The sequence below is a fragment of the Chinchilla lanigera genome, unplaced genomic scaffold (assembly GCF_000276665.1).
Source record: "Chinchilla lanigera isolate Chin_1 unplaced genomic scaffold, ChiLan1.0 scaffold00068, whole genome shotgun sequence".
NCBI classification, from domain to species: Eukaryota; Metazoa; Chordata; class Mammalia; order Rodentia; family Chinchillidae; genus Chinchilla; species Chinchilla lanigera.
Genome location: NW_004955469.1, coordinates 10448411 through 10469888, shown reverse-complemented (window position 1 = coordinate 10469888; position 21478 = coordinate 10448411). Strand labels below are relative to the sequence as shown.

At 48.1% G+C, this 21478-nt stretch overlaps 1 protein-coding gene and 2 long non-coding RNA genes across 16 annotated transcripts in view; 2 read left to right on the top strand and 1 right to left on the bottom strand.

The window, feature by feature from the left end:
* The window catches only part of Plb1 (phospholipase B1), a 140618-nt gene that overhangs the window by 41375 nt on the left and 77765 nt on the right, over nt 1–21478 (bottom strand). For all 10 annotated transcript variants that reach the window (XM_013522646.1, XM_005400530.2, XM_013522647.1 and 7 more), the window contains 13 exons: nt 19653–19761; nt 18034–18085; nt 16458–16538; nt 14114–14179; nt 13742–13842; nt 11360–11441; nt 7859–7963; nt 7644–7739; nt 7425–7496; nt 6360–6398; nt 5761–5821; nt 4925–4983; nt 3888–3961 (listed from right to left, as the gene is read on the bottom strand). In XM_013522646.1, coding sequence (XP_013378100.1) covers nt 3888–3961; nt 4925–4983; nt 5761–5821; nt 6360–6398; nt 7425–7496; nt 7644–7739; nt 7859–7963; nt 11360–11441; nt 13742–13842; nt 14114–14179; nt 16458–16538; nt 18034–18085; nt 19653–19761 — 997 coding nt within the window. The remainder of the gene's footprint in view (nt 1–3887; nt 3962–4924; nt 4984–5760; nt 5822–6359; nt 6399–7424; nt 7497–7643; nt 7740–7858; nt 7964–11359; nt 11442–13741; nt 13843–14113; nt 14180–16457; nt 16539–18033; nt 18086–19652; nt 19762–21478) is intronic.
* Nucleotides 6–7748, top strand: LOC106150260. 3 transcript variants are annotated; one of them, XR_001236985.1, is made up of 4 exons: nt 6–3145; nt 4389–4609; nt 7490–7551; nt 7657–7748. It is a non-coding gene; the product is annotated as an uncharacterized LOC106150260 (long non-coding RNA). The 3 variants fall into 3 exon arrangements; XR_001236986.1 differs by lacking the exon at nt 6–3145 and having other exon boundaries at nt 3968–4558; XR_001236984.1 differs by lacking the exon at nt 6–3145 and having other exon boundaries at nt 3968–4609.
* On the top strand, nt 7843–13631 carry LOC102012948. Of its 3 annotated transcripts, none has more exons than XR_263447.2 (5): nt 7843–7922; nt 8695–9255; nt 9591–9762; nt 11527–11726; nt 12452–13631. It is a non-coding gene; the product is annotated as an uncharacterized LOC102012948 (long non-coding RNA). The 3 variants fall into 3 exon arrangements; XR_001236983.1 differs by having other exon boundaries at nt 11527–11769; XR_001236982.1 differs by lacking the exon at nt 12452–13631 and having other exon boundaries at nt 11527–11779.

The following is a 21478-nucleotide window of genomic DNA, read 5'->3' as shown; positions in this document are numbered from 1 at the left end:
GGGGAGTGAGCCAGCCAGGGAGGGAGAGAGAGAGATGGAATCAGTACACAAGGTTTACAACAAGCCCGCCTCACCCTTCGCAGGGCCAAGAAGCACCTGCAAGGGGAGGCAGACCCACCTCTTGGTATGTGAGAGATTCTGAGAAAATCTGTAATTCACCTATGTGTTGGTTCCCCCTAAACCCAGGATTTGAAGGTAGAAAAGCTGTTTCTTTTCATGGTCACATCAGGAAGCACAGCACTTAGCTGAGAACACACCGTGTGCCCTGCTCGGTGCAGCTTCTCCACACTTGTTCTCATCCCCAACAAGTTGAGGAGGTAGATGTGACTTTTTCCACTTTACAGAGTAGAAAACCGAGGGGCAGAGAGATGAGCTAAGTTGCTCAAAGTGACCGGGATTCCACCTGAGTGAGAAACCTGTAGAACATAGATGAACTCTTCTGTGGCCAGAATGGGGTAAATTCTGCTGGAAGGTTCAGAGGACAGCCCCTCATTGCCTTCCAATGCTCCCTCGAATTTCATTTAAGGTAATCTCAAGACGCTCTAAAAGACTCCATTTCCTTTCATGTGTTTAAATTAAGCACGGCATACAGGAGACAAGGAGAGAAGTATTTCAACAAAACCCGACATTCAGATGTCCTGTATTTACTGTTCTTTTGCTTCTGTGCCTCTCTCCTCAGTCCCAGCATCTTATTCAGAACACAGCCTTAGCACCCCTCCAGGTGGCAGACACTTCTAAAGGACGGCCATCCATCAGTCCTAGCTGTTCTTCCCTCACGGAACGCTTGGAATGAAGTGGGCTGTTTCTTGAGGGGCCTCATCGCAGGCTGAGCAAGCAGCCAGATGGTGGGGGAAAGGCAGCGAGGGGGAGCTTTACCCTTCTGACTGCTCAGTTCTCTTGCTCACTGCCCAGCTATGTCTGAACCTAAGAGCGCCAGTGGTTGAACATTTGTTCACACTTCCGAGTATTTTCCAAGTCTACACAAAGCTGCCACCTTGTCTGCTTCCTGATTCCTTCTCTGAACCAAAGAGGAACATTTTATATTTGAAAAAAATCCCCATACCACCTCCAATTACTGCCTTCCAACTCTTCCCTCTTTTCCCCTTCAACAAACATGTAAATGTGAAGACACACACAAGAACATCAAGTACTTTCTACTGTGACTGCTTGTTTAAAAGTATCTTTAAAGAAGTGTGGGGTCAGATCGAGGCCCCCAGGCCAGGGAATCTCTCCCTGATGCCATTTTAGAGTGAAAATGTCTAGGAGAAAAAAAGATGACACAAATTAATATGGAGGAACAAAACTATTTTAGTCACCATTCTGATCAGAACTACGAGAATGCAAAGGAAAACACTGTGTCAAAATAGACCCATGCTAGTGTAAGTTAGATCCTTCAATGAGCATAATCTATATGATACTCTGAGTTCAGCGGCTGGGCCATGTTCAGATGCTGTCACCCACAGAAAAGTAGAGTGAGTGCTCAATACTATTTGTTGAAGGAGCTTTAGTAATGTGAGATTGAAGTCCTAATTGAAAAAAACAAAGAAATGTATCTTTTGGTAAGTAAGTATTTTATTCTGGTGCGTTGCATGATACCAAACAAGCAAACCTTTTTCAATGGAAGAAAAGACCACGGTCTAAAGATCTCTGCCTGTCTCACTGGTGAGCTGGCTAAAGCTGGGACCACATACCAGTGCATGATCTCAGAGGCCTAGAGGCCCTGGAAATATTCACAACCAAACATCCTCTGCAGGTCCAGCTCATAGCCACCCACACCCCAAGAGTTCTGCACCCACTTCTCTCCTAACTTGGTGAATTCTACTTTCCACTCTGTTTTCCTGGCAGAAGAGGCCAAAATGGGGTCTTAATTTACCTAGAATCATTAATTGACTAGTATTTCCAATCTAGAAGCATTGATGGCGCCTGAGCATTGCTTTGCTCAGATCAGTTTACTACATGGACTTTTCCCAGGGGATGTTGATAGGCATTATAAACAAAGAGTTCTGGAATTAAGGGAAATCCCAGATTAACCATAAAATGCAAACAGATTTCTTCATTGCAGCACTTCTCAGAGCCTTTATTATGCTAATATTCATGTAAATTCCCCCAAAGAAAGGATATAGCCTGTAATGTTTTCCCCAAAACACAAAGGATTTTTCCTTCTTGGATGGAATTAATGTTCCATGGAACATACCTTGCGAAACTAGTTTCTACCACAACTGAAATCATCTCTTAGATTCTGACCTGCAGTTTCCGTCTTCAACACTGGTACATTTAGAAGCAGATATTTGAAATTTTAGGATACATAAAAGGTTTAAAGGAAAAGCACCCATTGGACAGGGAGTACTAAAGTTAGAACTAGAAAATTCAGACATTCCCTGGAAGGAACGGAGCAATGGCTATATGTCTCCACAGCTGCAGAGAGACACTTTAAACAGAAGATTGCCTTTGTACAGCGTTAGGATTCCAGGAGCCCAGCCAGGTGAACTGTCTGGGAAGTTGAACTGATCACCTCACTGCCTCAGGAGTCGCTTACCCATCTGTCCTGTGGCTTATCTGCTTCACCTCTTTCCTAATACTATGATGGGAGATTACTGCCTCCTTTAGTTGTGACCAAGTGCAGCTGCTTTTCTTGACTCGGAATAAGCCCCCTTCCTTTCTCTCCCTCTGGGCTTTCTTTTCCTTGTAGCCCCAGCAACACTGGGTGAGTAGGCAGTGACCCAGGCTCTGCTTTGGACTGCATAGAGACCACTGACCTGGCTGACGATGTGGCAGAAATTTAGGGGCCTCGGGGTAGGAGGATGTCCTGTGCTGAGGACATTGTGGGCTTTGTGATGATGCTTCTCTCCTGCCCTGAAAACCTTCTCTCTCTGGGACTCTGCTCATCCCTGGCTGAAGAATTTCACAGACCTGCTCACCCCCTCTGTTTCCTCTCACATTCTTGGGGGAGATATTTAAATTAGTTCCCCAAAGAACAGACAGGCAACAAATGTGTTCCGGTGCCACCCACCGCTCATTTTGGGGCTCACTGCCCTCTCGTGGCTGTCCTTGGTCTAGTTGTTTTCCCAGATAAAATCTGAACCAGTCACCAACCAATTGCTCTGAAGCATTCATCGACACGTATTTTATTAGGAAAGAAGAAAAGGTAAGAATACCCACAACCAGCCGCTCACCTCACACCCTGAGCCTTTCTGCTTCTGCATCTGGACTGCTCGTCCTTACCTCCTCCACTTGTCTAACGGCAAATCTTTCAAGGCCCGCTGGGTACCACCTTCCCTGGAAAGCCTTCTCTGCTGGAAGCTTGGTCACTTCCTCTTCTCTAGCCTCTCAGGCGCCTTTTATTTTTAAAGAGCACTTGCCACCTGAGCGTGTGCCTTACCCAGAGTCCCCTCTCTCACCTGCCTCACACCTCGTGTTGTGCCAGGATAGAGGAGGGGCGCAGGGATCCTGCTGACTGTGACTTTGTCTTAGTCATTTTCCCTGAAGGGCATTTTGGGTTTTGGAGGTTTTCTGTACAGATGTGAACATATACATCGAAGCAGAAGTGTGACTATAGAACATTAATAAATATACACAGACAGACGTAGAAGCATCCACACATGCACATAAACATGCAAATGGGCAGGTGAAGAATCAGGGCTTTGGTGTTTTTCGGGTACATTTCATGTTGGATGCGCTGACCGAGGAGGCTGATAAGAACCTTGGTTTATTTTGTCTGTATAATTTAAAAATAAAAAAGATTATCAACAGTAAAATGGCCTCTCCACTCACCAAATGTTCATATTTTGTAGACATGAAAGCCCCTTCTTTGGCATTTACGGGAGTCTACCCCCGCCCAATCTTTGGGAATGAACCCTGGGGAGAAGGAGGTCAAGGGTTACCCTTACCTATATGACAGTCCCCGATACTGTGTGGTGACGTCGAGGAGGTTGCCTGGTTGGGAGCCAATTCCATTGCCAGCCTTTGAAAACACATCAGAATCCACAGGAAAATTAGCAAATTCAAGGAAACGGGGACTGTGACAGGGCTGGGCTTCCAGAGCTGGTTCCCAGCACACTTGAAACAGAAGCAAAGCATGAGACCAGGAGACACAGGCTCACCTGCAGCCCTCCCCGCCAGCCACATCCCTGCCCTGCCTTCGGCTGCCTCCTGACTGAACCAAGGGCAAACCTTGTGCTCCTCACAGGCCAGTTTTGGGGCCAACTTGGAGCACAGTTGTTAAGACTGTTTTGAAAACTCTCCAGTGCTTTACAAACCTGAGAGACTGTTAATAATATTATTGCCAGCATTATGTTCCTCATTTCTTTATGAAGGGAGTGTTCGTAGGCTTGAGCCACTGGGGTGGACAGATTTCTCACACATCTCACATTTCTCCTCTTTCCCTCCAGGACCTTCCGTAAAGCATTCGCAGAGCCTTAGAGGTGCTGTCAGAAAGTGTGACTTCCAAGCAGCATTGCCCCTGGCTGGGAAGTCGGTGGGCGTGGGGGAAGAGCTTTACCCACCACTGAGGAATCTCTGCTGCCTTCTGCACTGATGCAAAGGCGATACAGATGTGAAGGTCAGAACTGACTGTAAAGTATACTCCAAAAGAAGAAGGGCGCCCATGCAGGTGGGCTTAGAAGGATTTTGAACCAAAATAACTCCTTTTTTTTTTTTTTTTTTGCATGTTTTTAAAAAGTGTTGTTGGATGTTTGAAACCTCTACTTACTGAGACAATGTACTTCGCTCCTGTTAAAAATTTCCTTTGCTCATTTGCTTGAGAAAATAGTTACAAAATCCAATCATGGCCACTTTCTTGGGCTGCCAGAGTCAGGGGAGCGGGGAGGCAATGTGGAGGACAGGAATACAAGCCCTGGGGTTAGGAGGGCAGGGATCTGGAATGGTCTATCTATGCCCAACTCGCCCGGGGCCCAAGAGTCCTTACAGTCAGAGAATCCCCCAGAGCAGCCACAACGTGGATATCTGCAGGTCTCAGGGCATGCACTAGAAATGCAAGGGGACATGCTTGAGTCTTCAGGAAGGAGGCTGCAGCCAGAATCTAGCACTTTTGCTTCAAGCAAGCCCTGCTTGGATGTTTGAACCATGCAGGACTGGGCATCCACACTGCTACAAGAACAGACATCATACGAGGAGCGTTTCCCCCTAAGAGACACGATAAACTAATCCCGGAACTAAGTTTGGCAGTAGGGGTTTGGGGACAGACAAATGGATCAAAGGAGAGGCGGAGGGAAGGAGGACCAGCAGGGTAGATCCCACCACTTCATCATAGCTGCTATGTGAGAGGCCACTGGAAATAAAGAGCGAAGTTCTGGATTCCATAAGAATCTGAAGAATAATCATGTAGGGCCTGTCCTTGTCCCCAAGCCCCTTCTGAAGAGCCCAGGGAATCTTCCAGACCCTGCTGAAGGCTCAGGTGGCTACAGAGCTAGGGGCACAAGTCGACAGACCCAGGCGGCTGATGGGATTACTGGGCCCACCTCTAACCCCTGGACCTCACCACACCACAGGACTGGGACACCAGCAGGTGAGCTCACGTGCCTCCTCCAAGAAGCTAAAGTAGAAGTGCCAGAAAGAGCTTCTGGCCTGCCAGGCATGATACTGCCAGAGGCCAGCGTGGGCCAAAGCAGTTGCCGCCCCACCCCCTAGACAGTAAGCAAGCTCTGGTCATAAATTTGGTGTTAGCTTAAGAAAATCTCATTGGGTTGCTCCAGTGTATAAGTCTTTGAGAAGCTTTGGGACCTTGTGGTCATGAGTCATTACCTGAAGTGGGAGATGAGGCAGAAGGGGTCCTCTCCCTGCATGATAGCCAGGTCCCATGGCCCTAAGAGCATAGAAGGAATCTCAGAATCGTAGGGTTGGAAGGGGCCAAAAAGCCTGGCTGGGCATCAGATTCACCCAGAGAGCTTTAAAATGTATAGATTTCTGGTTCTACACTTGGCAAGGGATCTCTAATGGGCATCTGAAGTCACCCCAGGTAATTTTGAGTATCAGCCAGGTTGAGCACTGTTAATCTAGTCCAGAACACTCCTTTACTCAATGTAAGACTTGAGGCTTCAACAAATGACCCCAACTCATACCACCTGCTCCTGCCCCAGTTTGGTAAAGAGGACGGTTCTCTTCAGTCTGTCTGGATGGTGCTATGGTTTGATTGGCTGATACCTATCCAGCCTTTGTCAAAGGAGCTTATTCTGCCTTCTGAAAGTACAGATGAATGATGATCTTTGTAAAAGGGTATGAGCCACCCTGGGCTTCCTGGCCAGAACACTTGCTCCCTTTCCCACCCATCCTGTTGGGTCAGCCCTGGCTTGGGCTGCTCAGCACACTGGCTGGTGAGTCAAAAGGGAGGGATTAGCAGATACCTCCATGCTGTTCTTGTAGGTACTCAGGAATGGCCAGACCTGTGGGGAGAGGGAGTGAGTAATGGCAGCATATGTGGCTTGATTCTCTGTTTACCAGCCTGCAATAAGTGCCAACTTAGACACATGTCCCCCGTTGGCCTCCCTGATGCCACAATCTGAACCCAGCCCCTCCCACCCATGCTGATCACTGGGGGCTCTATTTCAGAATATAGGGGAGCCTTCTCTATATGAAGACTTAGATAAACCTTTAAATGGCTCCTAGTTACATGTGTGCCTCCCTGCCTCCACCACCCCTGATGGCTGAGGTCCCTTGCTGCTTCTTTTTCTCTACCCACTCCCTCCCAACAACAGTACACCTCTTCCTGCTAATCAAAGCTGTAGCTTCTACTTACTGGGCTCCTTTGCTACCCCATACCCACTCCACCCTGCAGTAGCCTGGGCTGCTTCTTGTTTGGGCAAGAAAAGCAGATCCTGGTCCTCCCCTGTGGAAGGCCTGGCATGTGATTCCCAGTGACAGGCCTGGAACCAGAGAATTATAGGGATATGGGCAGCAGCCATAGAGTCCCAAAAATCCCTTGTAACAATTTATGGGTGAAAATGGGAATCTTGTTCTGCTTTTCTAGCTCCCACTTCCCACGTAGCACCCTGCCCTCCGCCCTCTATCCAACCAGCTAGCATTCTAAGTCTCCTTGCTCTTCCCAGATAGTGATGGAGCCAGTAGCTACATGCATACACGCTAAGACCCAGCTACCCTTGAACTTCTCCCCATTCTCAGCCTTCAAAAGGAAAGCCAGATGTGGCTGGCATGTTTTTTCCTATCTGTCCAAGAAAATGGTGTCCAGCTTGTACTGTGCTAGGGAGCCCTGCCATGCAGAGACCAGGAGCACTGGAGGGCCTCCAGTCATTATGGATGTTGACCTGGAATATTGAATGGAGTGGGCCCGGGGACAGAGCAGAGGCTGAGGCAAGAACCCGGGATGAAACGAACTGAGAAGTGCAGAGAGCACCAGAACCTGGAGAAGACGCTCTTCATGGAGTGTTTTGGGGATGTGCATCTCATCCTACCTGGTTCGGACAAACAATATCGACCTTGTTTTCAAAATTTTGCCGTGTTGTCTTCTGACCAACAGGTTCCAGCTAAACCAAGAAGCAGGAAAGTGGAGAATGAGAAAGAGGTGGCCAGAATGGAAAGGTCAGAGTGCAGGGCCCAGGGGCGGGAGGGAGGGAGGAGCACAAGCAATGAATCTTGGAGAGGGGAGGATTTTCCTTCCTCAGCCATCCTACCATGTTTCTCCAGAGGCCGCTTGCTGCACGGGCGTGAGTCTTGCTGCTGAAGTGGAAACAGTCGGGGGCGAAGAATGAGTTGTCAGGCAAGCCCTCCTGGTCACCAGCAGAAAAAAGAGAGGCAGTTACAGAAATGTCGCCTGGCACAACAGATGCTCAGAACAGCTGGGCACCATCTGTGGGCTCCGCTCATCCACAATTTGGGCTTTCTTTACCGAGGTCTTCGGCATGTCCACATATTCAAAGAATGGCTGCACAACCACTGTAAAATCCTCTCTGGTATCGTAGCGTCCAGTCTCAATCAGCCGCTCAGTCCCCTCCTGCCGGGGGAGGGGGAGAAGGGGGCTGGGGTCAGGGGGTCCTCTCTGAATCTTTTGCATCTTTGCTTGATCTCTTCTCTGACATAGAATTGAACAGAATTTGGCTGTTGGGTAAATGAACTTTCAGCAACATCGCAAGTGCCCAAGAAAAGGTTACCTTTTAAAATCAGCCCTAAACTCAGCCCCTGGCTCCCACCTCTGCTGTAATTACATAGATTTGCTTCCGGCTGTAGAAAGGGGAAGGCAAGAATAAACTAAATCTAGTAGCTTGACACCTTCCCCACTTTTAAAGCTATTCTGATTAAAGGCTTGAAGGGCTGGTATTTGATTAAGTGGCATTTTGGATGATCCTTACATTTAATTTCTGTCCTACACTTGTTCAGAAAAATCAAAGACAAGTCAACAACAATGCTACATTATATTGCTTGTGGGGTGTATGTGTGTGTGTGTGTGTGTGTGTGTGTGTGTGTGTGCATGTGTGTGAACATTTTGCTCTCGGATCTATCTAGGAGGGTAAAAGCCATAATCTTCCCAGCTTCTGCTTGGGCTCAGTTCTAGGAAAACCAGTTATCCCAGTTCTGATTCTCGTCTATCAGACTCTGTCATTTCATTGCTCACTAGAGTGTCCGGAATTTGGGGCCAGGATTCTGGCTGGAGAGAGAAGTCAGGCTCGTGTATCTTGGAGCATTAGTGTGGTCACCGTGGAAGTCATATGCATTGTCTCTTTCTAGGGTCAGCCAGAAGGAGAGCCCCATTGACAGAGAATCCTCATGTCTGACCTCCTGGGCCAGCCTCTTCCATTACAAGCATATCCCTGAGTAAGACACAAGGGAAGGAGCGTGACCTCTCACAAGAAGACTTCCAGAAGATACAATCTCCTAATAGTTGTGTGACTCTCAGCAAGCCCCTTCCCTCTCAGAACCTTCATTTCCTCATCTGGATATAAAGGATATCAGGCAAAGCCTGGACCATCTCTTAAGCCCTTTCCAATGCTACTAGTTCCTCTGGCGGTCAGCCATGATGGCTCACAGTGGAGCAAAGAAAAGACATAGTGTATCAAGCCCCTGGCATTTGGGAAGAGCTAAACAAATGACTGTGGTTATTAATAGCAAAGATCATCTTGAGGGAAAGGGATGAGAACCATAACTTTTGCAGAGAGAAGGGAATGAGATGATCCTGAGAGGATGAGATGGCCTCACGTGACTGATATGTGCCTCCAGGACTCGAGATCATGGTCTCAGTGGTGGCCAAGATCAGACCTGGGAACAGCCAGCCTATCTTTGTGAACGCTAGTGAGTCCAGTGATTTCTATCTGTGGGAGACTGATTCCAGGAGCCCCATGGATGCCAAAACCCATGGAAGCTGAAGTCCCTTATGTAAAATGGCATAGTAATTTCACATAAGCTACATATACCTTTCTATTCTTTAAGCCACCTCTAGATTATTTAGAATACCTAATACAATATAAGTGCTATGGAAATAGTTGCTATGCTATATTGTTTAAAGAATACTGATAAGGAAAACTGTCTGTTCGGAACAGGTGCATTTTTCCCCTGAATGTTTTCCATCTGTGGTGGGCTGAATTTGCACAGATCTAAAGGGCCAACTGTATTTCTTCTCCTTTCAGTCTTCTCAGTATCTGAACTGACTTCCTATGTTTGAAGACCCCGACCATAGGAAGAACAGCCTGCCTCTTCAAGGAGTAGCTGGAAAAATCAGATCACCTCCCCAGCCTATGAAGGAGGCCTCCATCCAAACCCCATCTCAGGGACAAGACGGGATCCACTCCGCTGATGAAGGTAGCTGTCTCTGGTTCTTAGAAGCAGCATTGACTGTGCGGTCCATGAGGTCTCCTCTGGTAAGGTCTCTGGCCTGCTGTTGAATCTTATGGCTCAGCCCCTAGGAACCTATGACTCTAATTCCTGGCGGCTCAGCCTCTAACCCTAGCTAGCTCTCTAGCTCTTCTGAGACTCTGCTTAAATATTATGTCTTTAAATTAGCCACAAACTGCATGAGATTTTGTGGCTGGCATCTAAGAACCCCACCCAGCACAGGACTGCTCTCCTGGCCATAACTTCAGCTGCCTTTCTTCTCCGGGTGTGGGGTGTGCACTTGCTCGCTACTGTGCCAGGTGCCTGCTCGTGGCAGAAGGAGGTACAGCTGGGGAGTCACTAGAAGGCTGAGCCATGGTGGCAGGGTAAATAAAGGTTCACTTCTCTCTGAGTTTCTGACACACCCAGAAGGTATGGCTGCCTCCAGAGGAATCTGCAGGGAAGTGGTTCTATATATGCCATCCATGGGCTTTTGAAGGATGGATTACCTCTGCAAGCTGTTTGCAGTCCACTCTGAAAGGAAGGCTGGTCTATGGCCATACTACCCTGAACGTGCCTGATCTTGTCTGAAAGGAAGGCCACCATTGTCCCCTTTGAATGACTGGATGACTGTTTCGGGGGAAATTAGAGATGGTCCGGGGAGTCAACTGTCTGGTCAGATTTGACAGCAAGAGGACTAAAGGAACAGCCCACAAGAAAGCCAGCTGTCAACTCTCCTGCTTATGTACTGTAGGGACACCTGTTCCTTGGAGGGATGGCAGAGGGAGGCCTGGCTTGTCCTTTTGGGACCCTCAAGACCCTCTAGGGAGGAGGTGTTGCAGCTTTTATTTCCCACCCAGGAGCTGGAAGTTCAGACAGTTGGGGTTTGGATCTAGACAGATCCACAAGAAGACTTCTTTCCTTGATACCTTTTCTGCCTTGTATCTAGATGTCCACCCAATGCCTCATGCAGTCAAAGGTGGGGCTTTTCAGAAGTGGCTGGACCTAGGGTGTGTGATGCTGGGGTCAAGGATGTAACACTAGGATTGATTCATGGTGCAATGCTGGGATTAAGGGTGTGAGTGCTACCCACACTAGGGTGGGTAGCCTAGATAAAATATAAGAGACAGAAAGAGGGCTGCTGTTGTAGCTTGCTGCTTGCTGCCTTCTGCCTGCCTGCTCTGCAATGCCCCTCTGCCATGCTAGCCTGCCTTGGAGCCAGCCAACTATGAATTGCAACCTCTACAAACCATGAGCTCAATAAGCCTTTCCTCCTTTAACTTTGAGAGTCAGGTGTTTTGTCTCAGCAAAAAGAAAAGAAACTAAGACAATACCCACTTGTCCGTGACAAGTGACAGTGTTCATTTTCACGTAAAGGCCAGGAACTGGGATTTAGTGAAAGCGTGCCTCACGATTTGCCTCTGTAGCTTCACTCAAATTAGCTGAACTGCAGCCCCTGCTCTAGAGTGGCCTCTTTAGACTGGCCAAGGGTCATTGCCCACTGGGTCGGGGTCAAGTTCCTCAGCACTGCTTGTTCTCCAAACTACACAGCAGCCCCCTGGCAGCTAAGCCCCTCCAGGTTTACCTGATACTTCTTGTTTATGTCGATGAGGGAGTCAAGCTCTGTTGAGTTATCAGCAAGCGTCACAACACAGGGACACAGGGACCTACAGGCCAAACAAGAAGACGCCCCACCCCAAGGTCATTGATGCAGAAACATGGCCTGAGACACTGAATATATTTCTTTTTCAGTTGGAAGCATCAGGAATCCTTGCTAAGGAAGGGCCTGGCTGCTCAACCTGTGCGCTGGGCCAAGGGAGGCTGAAGACAGTGTCCCTGACCTGGATTTGCTCTTGAAAATGAGACAGCTGCTTCCAACATCTGTACAGGGAGGAGTGACTTTCATGGAGCTGGCTTACCTTGTGGCTGTCTGAGGACGATGCTGTGCGGAGGTGCACCTCCTTCTAAATAATAATTGCTAATATCCACTGAATGGTAACTGTCACATACTGTGATAAGAGCTTTATTGATTACAACCTGTTTAATCCTCATAATTATCCTAGAAGTTGAATTATCATTGTCCCTATTTTATAGAGAAGAACACTGAGGCTCAGAGTGGTTAAGTAACTTTCTCCCAGTCACATAGCCATATGTGTGCTGAGTATAAAAGCAGGGAATTAAGCTCAAGTCCCTCTGGCTCTGGACCCGATAAGTTTTGCTGTTCTTGCCATAATGGGGATTGAACCCGAAGTCTTGGCACTAAGCTACATCCCCAGCTCTTTTAAATTTGGGGGGTGGGGCACAGAGACAGAGTCTCACTGAATTGTTAGGTTCCCCAGCCTGTGCTTGAACTTGAGATCCTCCTGCCTCAGTCTCCCAGAGTGCTGGGATTATAGGTATGTACCACCATACCAGTTAAACTTGAGCCCAAACCTCTATACTAAACAGCTTCTGTCTAGTGTGTTACTCTATTCCTTCATCTGCCAAGTCTGGGCTTTTGGTCCAGGGGGCTAAGGTGATAACAGTGCAGATGGCTCAGTGTAGACCCAGCATCACCAATGACATCTCAGCCACTGAGACAGAAAAGAGAGGCAGGGAGTGCAGAGCACTGCAGCGTCAAGGGCAAGGCGACCTTGAATCCATCTGACTCTGACATCCGATGGTTTGGCCATTTCAGATCTTCAAGCAGAGCTAGCTGGCAAATGACTCTGAACCTTCAGGTTTAATGGTCTAAAACCCCCAGGGAAGCAGCAGCAAGAGACTTTTTGGAGAGCTGCTCTGAAGCAGGATGAACACACGTAACCCCTGTGTGGCCTAGTGACTGGAGAAAGTGGGAGCCGGTGGATGTGTCAGCAGTTGAAAATAGCATGCCTGACACCAGCTGTGTTAATAGGCGCATGTCACCCGGCAGCCATCCTGTCTCTGCTCTCAGCGCCCTGGGGCCTTCTCAGCGGGACCTGCGCAGTCCAGGCCCCCAGGCAGGTTCTGGCATGGACCTTCAGGGGATCAGCCAAAGTCGGCCTTACTTTCCAAGACCAAGTCTGGCCCTTGTGAATTATTCATTCAGTCATTCAGCAAGCAGCTGTGAGGCACCTACACTGTGCTAGCAGTGACTCAGAGTTCCCAGGCTGTGGGGGATAATTACCATGTGGTAATGACTAATTACCTCATGGTGTGTCAAGGCTGTGGAGGGGGCTGTGGGGGGGCATTGCGCTGCCACTGTGACCTGGGCTAATGGTCCAGAGGACTTGTAGGAAGGAATGCTATGGAAACAGTCACGCTTTGGTTATAAGAGTATCGTGTTCCCAAATGTCACAGAAATGTATAATACTAGAAGGGGCAGCCATCTCTGTTTACCTGTGGAGGCTGAGGGTTAAAGCCGGCCTCACAGGGCCTCACAGGGTGGTTGTTCTCTAGGAAAGACTATTCTCTGGACCTTGCTGATTCTGACTTGGTCACCTTCTCCTTTAGGAAGTGATAATTTCCCTGTATTTGTGAATGTCCAGTCTGGAGCACACCTGCCAACCAGAGGCACTGTCCATGTGGGGATGGTGGTATTCTGCACACACCATGAAGTAGATCTTCATAGCAGCCTGAGTCCTCTTTGAGTACTGCCAACATGACCTGACTTCACCCTTGATATCTTGTTCTCCTCTTCCTGGAGGATGGGGGTTGGGGGGAGACAGTAACTGCTATGGTAACAGTAGCAGGATTGGGTTCCACACACACCCTGAGGGAAGTAACTGAGGCCTATACTGGGGTCAAAAGTCCTGGGATATCCTTCCATGAGATTGCTCTGGTTTTTGTCTATGTTTTTATTTATTCTCATCCTCTCTCTCTCTCTCTCTCTCTCTCTCTCTCTCTCTCTCACACACACACACACACACACACACACACACACACACACACCTGCCAAGGGTCGAGGACTCTCTAGGAAACAGGGAGAAAGAAGAAGCTTCCAACTGACCTGAGAATCAGCCGTGGGCAGCTGACTTTAGTCTCCTTGTACAGCTCCCTCAGGTTAACTATCTGGAGCACCTTCACCATGTTCACAAATGCCCGAGGAACCTGTGAAAAGGCAGAATTGGACAGCTAGAGCCTTTTATAAGGGCCTGGACCTTCTCCTCCTTCTAGAGTTCTAAGCCAGGGATTTCCACCTGGCCCGTCTACTTCTTTCACCCCTTCCTTCTCCCTCCTCTCTGCTCCCCATTGACACTGTACAGTCAGACTGCTGGGGACCAGACAAGAGGCACCTGCCAAGGAGGTCTCAGCAAGACTTTGAAGGCCCAAGCCAGTGGCCCGTGGAGCCTCTCAGAAGCCATTTATCCCAGCCCCATACCTCAGCATGGAGGATGTCCAGAGCCTTCCTGATGTTGTCTGTGAAGTTCTCGGGGGAATAGTCAACCTGCAAGATGAGAAATGTCTCCTGAGCCCCATTCATCACCCTATCTCTCTACAACCAGGGCTGCTTCCTCTGTTAGCTCTTCCTCTATCTGTATTTCAGTCAGAGGACAACATTAGCACAGAGGGTTTGTCTTTGGGGACCCCAACCTTTACCCCAACTTCATATCCTCAGAAGTGTCATTGCTGTGACCCTCAGGGAAATGCTCTGTCTTTTGCATGGAGCTAGGGAAAGCTCTGCATCTATGACATACGAACTAGATATACAGCCTTAGCTAAAGCACGTCACGTCCCTGGGTCCCTCTAAAACAGCGGCAGGCTTGCTTGTCAGAACAGATATCTGAGAGCAGGGTCTGAGAGTTCCTGCAGTGGTAACAGTCTCTGGCCCTCCAGCCTCACTGCTTCTGCTTGGGGCCTCATATACTGGGAGCTACATCCTAGGCCAGGGCCTTGAGGAGACAGCAGGAGAAGAAGAGTGTCTTATGGACATCCTGGCCCAAGCATGCATTTTCACTCATATTTCTGCTCGTCTTGATATTTGTGGCTTTTTCAGTTTTTAACTTTATTTTATTAGTCCATGCTTCAGGCTTTGCTTTCATCTCAGGGAGTAAGTACACGTATATAGTATATCTCATTCTTTTTTATTCCCCTTCCCCTCCCCACCCAGCTACCTCCATCTCTAGACCCTGTTTCCCCACTTTCATTATTATTATTTTTAGCTCACGCTGGCAACCTGTGTGTAGCCGCTGTGAGTATTTGGTATGTGTACGTGGCACAGCCTAAATCCTTGTATGTTCCCTCCCTTTTCCCCTCCCCCTCCCACTCAGACTCTGGGGCTCCTTCCCATTTGCAAAAGATCTACCTCCCTGTTTCCTTTTATTAATCTTTTATTTTGCTCTTTATTTGTACATCACATTACTCAAATGAGAGAAACATGGTGTTTAAGTTTGTGAATCTGATTTATTTCACTTAACATTATGTTTTCTAGGTATAGCCATTTCCTACAAACGCCTCAAATGCATCCTTCTTTATAGCCAAGAAATATTTCATTATATATAGATAACACATTTTCTTTATCCATTCCTCTGTTGATGGACATATAGGCTGCTTTCGGGACTTAGCTATTATGAAGTGTGCTATCAACATTGGTATGCATGATCACTGTAATATGTTGCCTTTAAATTTTTTTTTTAAAGCAGCAGACCTTTTTTTCTGACTGAAATCTAACCAAGAACCCTGGTCTATGAAATAGATCAGAGCCAAGATTGGGCCCATGGTCCGAGCTCCTCCCCTACCCCTAGCAGACCCTTGGTTTCCCCGCGGAGCCTTCAGATTACAGCTTGAAAACACATGGCCCCAGGTGACTTTGATGACAGGAAAGTGGGCTGTAAGGGACCTGGAGACCAGATGGCCCCTCTGGGCAGCTGCTCACAGGCTACAATAGCATCCCCACCTCTCACATCTGGGTGTGCTGGTCCCCTTTCTCTCTGCCTGCCCAACACACTTGTTTTCGAAGCCCCACTGCAACGTCTCCTGCACTGCACCGTACCCCACACACATGTGAAGTTCTCACAGCAGCCTTAACTTCAGACCCGGGGTGTGTGTCACCAGAAGCACACAGTGATGCCTTTCTTCTGTTATGGTGCAGTGCCTGTGTGCCCCTCACTGGGAGGGCCATCTGCTCGAGGGCAGAGTCTGTGTTTCATTTGCCACTGCTCAGTGCTTAGAGCAGTGCCAGGCACAGCATGGGTGCAAGACTTGGTGGCAGAGCCTGCATGGTTCCTTTAGTTCAGAGGCATTGGAGTTCCAGGAGGAAGCACAGAACTCACAAAGGAGCAACCTCGACCTTGGGATTCCCATCAGCCCTGAATGACATGCCTCTGAACCTTGCCTAGATGCCTTCATAGGAAATCAACTTTCTCTAGCAAGTGACAGCACAAAGCTGGGCATAGCGTGTCCTGGAAAAAGGAGTTGTTTATCTATGAAGACAGGCAAGATTTTCTGGATCACTAGAATGTTACCCCGGTTTCTACACTGATATGATATTGTTCTCTTGATAAGAAAGGTTCTCTTCGTCAGGATCAGTCTTACAAACAATCCTGCTTACCTGTTCCCTCTCTCCTGGAGGTGAATGCCCTCCAGGTCTCAGGGTTAATCCCAGGCTGGCTCCAAGCCAAGCCCTGAGCTAAGTCCTAACCCAGCTGTGCCACTCCAGGAGCCAGCAGCTGGGCCATGGAAATCCTTCTCTTGGTCAAGGGTTGATGAAAGGCCTAGAGACCTACCAGGTTACTGCAGAAATCACAGAGGTCATTGCCTCCTATGAACACAGTGATTATCTTCCAATCTTCCTGAAAATTTATCCTCTGAAATGAACAGGAAACAAACAAGTAAAAGGGTCAAGTTAAGAAAAACACAAAGTGCTAAACACTAAGTGGAGGGGATAAGTCCTCACAAGTCAGCGAGTCCAGTGGACATTCATACTTGCTGTTCGTTGGTTTTGGGGTGCTGAGGTCATAGATGGTAAATTGATCACTGACTTTAGGTGGGGTCCTGAACTACCACATGGATCTGTCCACACACAGTGGCACACAGCTCACAGATTCCACCCAAATCAGGGGGAGCAGAGTCAGATGTCTTCTGAGCTTTGGTGCCTCATCTCTAGATGGCAAGTGAGTGGGTGGGGGAAAGGGATGCTGATCCTGGTCCTGGCCCTGGGAAAGGAAGGTTTGTTCCGGGAATCTCTAGAAGTCTAGAATGCTCCTTTTGCCTATGGAGGAAAGGGGCACCCTCCATTAAGAGGGAACACTCCAAACTCAAATGGTTCAGGTGCCTGTGAACAGATCCGGCTAGAGAGGCTGGTCAGAGCAGCATGGCAGCAGCAAGCATGTGCTCTGAAAATACTGTGCCACCTCTGCCGTCTGCCTCTTCCAAGAGGGACTGGGCAAGCACTTGAAATCACAGGGCTGGGCAGAAGGTGTGTGGTCATACACATTCCATAAACTGTGGCCATGGAAAACGGTGCCCTCACAGCCCCTTATGTCGTTGCCAGCATACATAACTTTGCCTCTCTGACTTATACTTCCAAAAGAGGTGGAGGGGGAAAGATGGGAAAAAATTCAGAAAAGTTTGACACTAAAATGGAAATATTCTGGTTTGTTTTTGTTTTGTTTTGTTTTTCTTCCGGTACCAGGAATTGAACTCATGACCTTGCACTTGCCAGGCAGGTGCTTTGCCGCTGAGCTAAATCCCCAGCCCCCAAAATGGAAATATTCTGAAACCTCCCAATAACAGACTTCCCAGCATGTTCAGTTATATACAGAATAATAAATCCCAATCCCTATCTTTCATTATTCTATCCACCTGGAAACAGCTGCAACATAAAGTCTGCACTGAGAATCTGCTTCATTTGAGGGAGAACCTTATGTGCTTCTTTTAGAACCCGGGTCATACATCTCTGTTTCCTTCCCGGGCCCTCTCATGCAGACTGCCTGGCCCATCTTCTGTGCCCTGTTCTTCCTCACACATAGTCTTCTTTCTGTAACACATGGCAACTGTTTCTGAATCTTCATCTTCATGTCAGTCTCCTCATGAGCCCTTTAAGGACAGGACTGCGCTGTAGGCCCTGAGTATTTCCAGCCCTACCCCCAGCCCAGTGCCCGATTCATGCTGTCCAATTCAAACAGCTGGGTGGCTGACAGTCTGAACAAGGGAATGAGAACCCCGCCTCAGAGGTGCCTGCTAGAAAGCTGGCCTGGCTCCTGGGCACCCCTCACCCCACAGCTGATCTTCTCCGGGTCCATAACTTTCTCCCGCCCACTTCCTGTTCTGGGAGCCCCTCCCCAGCTGCGCCAGACTCACGGAGTCACTCTTCATCAGATCCACCAGCCTCCTGGCCTGGACAGCCAAGCCCCTATGAGCACACACAGGAGGAAGTTGGGTGAGAGGCAGGGACTGGTAGAGAACTTAGCAGAAAGATCAGACTGGGTGAGGGGTTCCTGCAGGAAAACAGGACTAAAGGCCAGGACACAGATCTCCTTCCTTGTCCAAGCTCTACAGAGGAGGAGGAGGAAGTGGGGACCACACCTGGGAAGGGTAGAGCCCTGCACATTTGAGGGGTAATGCTCATTGTGACTATTTTGTGACTGACATATTTGATGGCCTCCTTTTCTTTCTTTTCCAAGTCAGGCTTACTGAAGGCAAATGGAAGTCCGTAAGGACATGTCATGCACAGCTCAGCATGTGGCCATTTTGACAGATGCTATGGCCCCGGCTCCATCACTCTCAGGGTGATGCTCATTTTGGTTACTCCTAAGCTGTCCTCTCTGAGACTTCATTCTTGGGTTCCTCTCTGAGCTAATCATGCTCAACACTGCCTCTCTTATACTGCCAGCTGATGTATGCTTGTGAAAAGCAAAATCATAGCAGTATTAAAACAAGTAAAAAATCTAAAGCAGTAAATCAGTCTCCTTTCATTCAGGCTTTGTATAACCCACTCTTCCTGTCAGTAAGTGGGAAAGCTACTGAGGTGGTTCATGGCCTCGGGATGGTGCTGGGAGCTGGGAGAAGATCAGAGAATCTAAGAATCAAGCCATAGGAATCCTAGGAACTTCACAGAGAGTGAGATCTGTATTATTGTGGGAGAAAATAGGACTAAGCAGAAAGACTCTTTCTGTTTTTTCTCTGATGCGGTACGGCACGCATGTGTCCTCTGACCCGGCAGCAAACTGCAAGTAGCACTCTAGGCTCTGGAATCCAGCAGCACAGCAGAGCCTGGGACCAGGAAAGCTGCCTGCTTTGCTCTCGGGGACTCCGGAAGCCCATGGACCACAGCACAGCGATCTCCGTGCTCGCTAGATGTTCTCCCAGGTGGGCCCTGCAGCCTTGATGCACCATTGCTGGGGCCACCATCCTGACCCAACGTGTGTACCCTATTCACAGCTCAACACAACCTTTGCATTCAAGGGTGTGTTCGAACCTTACACTTGCCCTGTGAGAGGGGGTTTACAGCCAGCCCCTCTTTAGAGAAACCAGGAGAGAACCTAGGACTTGGACTCTGGGCCTCCACTTCCAGGCTGCTGCTCTTCCCAGGAGAGGAAGGAAGTGCAGCACCCACATGAGGGTGGGAGGGAGGGCAGGGCTCTAACACACAGCATAACACGGGAGCAGCTGGGACTTCGAGGGAGCCCTTGAACAGCTGCTGTTTAGTGTGCACACGAGATACGCAGATGAGGCGAAGCACGCGCCAGCCATCAGAGTTCGTTGTCACTAGTTCCTGGGGGTAATGTTCGGGGTACACTAGCAGATTTCTGTGTCTGACAGCAAAGAATACCCCACGAGACCAGCCCAGACTCTGTACCTCAGGCCCCTCCCCGAGGCGAAGCCCCCAGCCTTGGGCCATGAACCCCAGTCTAGGCCACACTCCCCACTCTGACCCTGCGGGGCGTATGCTGTCCTCCCCACAGGGTGCCCTGGCTCACCCAGCACGGGCCCCTGCCACAGCCTGGTTAAGGAAGGCTCCCTCACTGTTTTCTCTCCCGGTGCCAGTGGAGAAACCCTTCAGGGAAGGGTTGAATTCCCGGAGGATGTCTGGAAACATAAGAAAGAGATGTGGTTAGTAGCGAGCCTAAAGCAATCTTCAAGTTCCTTTCTTGAGTGTCCCTGGAGGTTGGGGACAGAGCAGAGTCCCTCTTCCTCAGTTCGCCCACCCTGGGAATAAAATGTTCAGCAGGCTGATGTCTCACCACGTGGGCAGCATGTAGTAGGTGCCTAGGAAATTGCTACTAAATAAATGTTAGTCTGGGTTAGGCAATTTTCCTCATGCATTTTTGCCTTTTTCTAAATATACAAAGTGTACTCAGATATAATTCATACCATAAGGTATACCAGTTAAGAAGTATACAGCTTGAGGGCTGGGGATATAGCTCGGTGGCATAAGTGCCTGCCTGGCAAGCACAAGGTTCTGAGTTCAATTCCTGGTACCAAAAGAAAAAAGTATACAGCTTGATAGCTTTTAAGTATATTTGTAACTGTGCAACCATCAGCACAGTCACCTTTACTTTTAGTTTTTGTTATTTTTTTTTATTTTTATTTTATTTTTTTTCAGTACTGAAGATTGAACCCAGGGCCTCACACTGAACTACATCCCTACTCCCCACCTTATAACTTTTGAGACAAGATTTTGCTAAGCTGTGAAGTTGCCCAGGCTGGACTCAAACCTTCCATCCTCCTGCCTCAGCCTCCCAGACTGCTGAGATTATGAGTGTGTACTACCACACTCAGATCATGGTCTCTTTACCCATTCTTTTTCAGAAGGAATCCTGTGCTCATTAGCACTCAGTAACACTCCTGTCACTAATTTACCTTCTGTCTGTAAAGATGTGCTTATTCTGGACATTTTATATAAATGAAATCATACAAAGTGCTTTTGTTGCCGGGCGTGGTGGCACATGCCTGTAATCCCAGCACTCAGGAGGCTGAGGCAGGAGAATTGTTGTGAGTTGAAGACCAGCCTGGGTTACAAAGTGAGCTCAAGGCCAGCGTGAACTGCATAGTGAGGCACTGTCTCAAAAAGACAAAACAAACAAACAAACAAACAAAGTGCTTTTGTTGTGACTGGTACCTTTCGCTTAGCGTGTTTTCAAGTTTACTCGTGCTGTACCATACACTAGTATTTCATTTCTTTTCACTGCTGAATAACACATTTCATTGTACAGATATACCACATTTTATTTATCCATTCTTCAGTTCATGGGCATTGGGGTTGTTTCTACTTTTTGGAAATTATGAATGCTGCCGCTATGAGTATTTGTGCGCAAGTTTTCTGTGTGCATTTCTTTTGGATACATACATAATAGTAGAATTGCTGGATCATATGGTAACTCTTATGAACCTTTTGAGGAGCTGTAAAGCCTTTCTCCCAAAACAACGGTACCCTCTAGCAGTGTATAAGTACATCCTCCCTGGGTTTATTATTGTCTGCCTTGTTATTACTAGTGATTTTGAAGAGTATCTCCCTGTGGCTTTGATTTGTGCTAGGGACTACTAATGTTCAGCTTTTTTTCATAGGCACAATGGCCATTTGTATGTCTTTTATGGAAAAATGCTCTTCAGATCCTTTGCTTATTTTTAATTATGTTGTCTTTTTAATAATTCGCTTCTAAGAAATCTTTTTTTTTGTTGTATTTTTTTTGTTTTTTTCTCTGGTACCGGGAACCGAACTCACAACCTTGCGCTTGCCAGGCAGGCGCTTTGCCGCTGAGCTAAATCCCCAGCCCCTTCTAAGGAATCCTTATAGTTTCTAGAT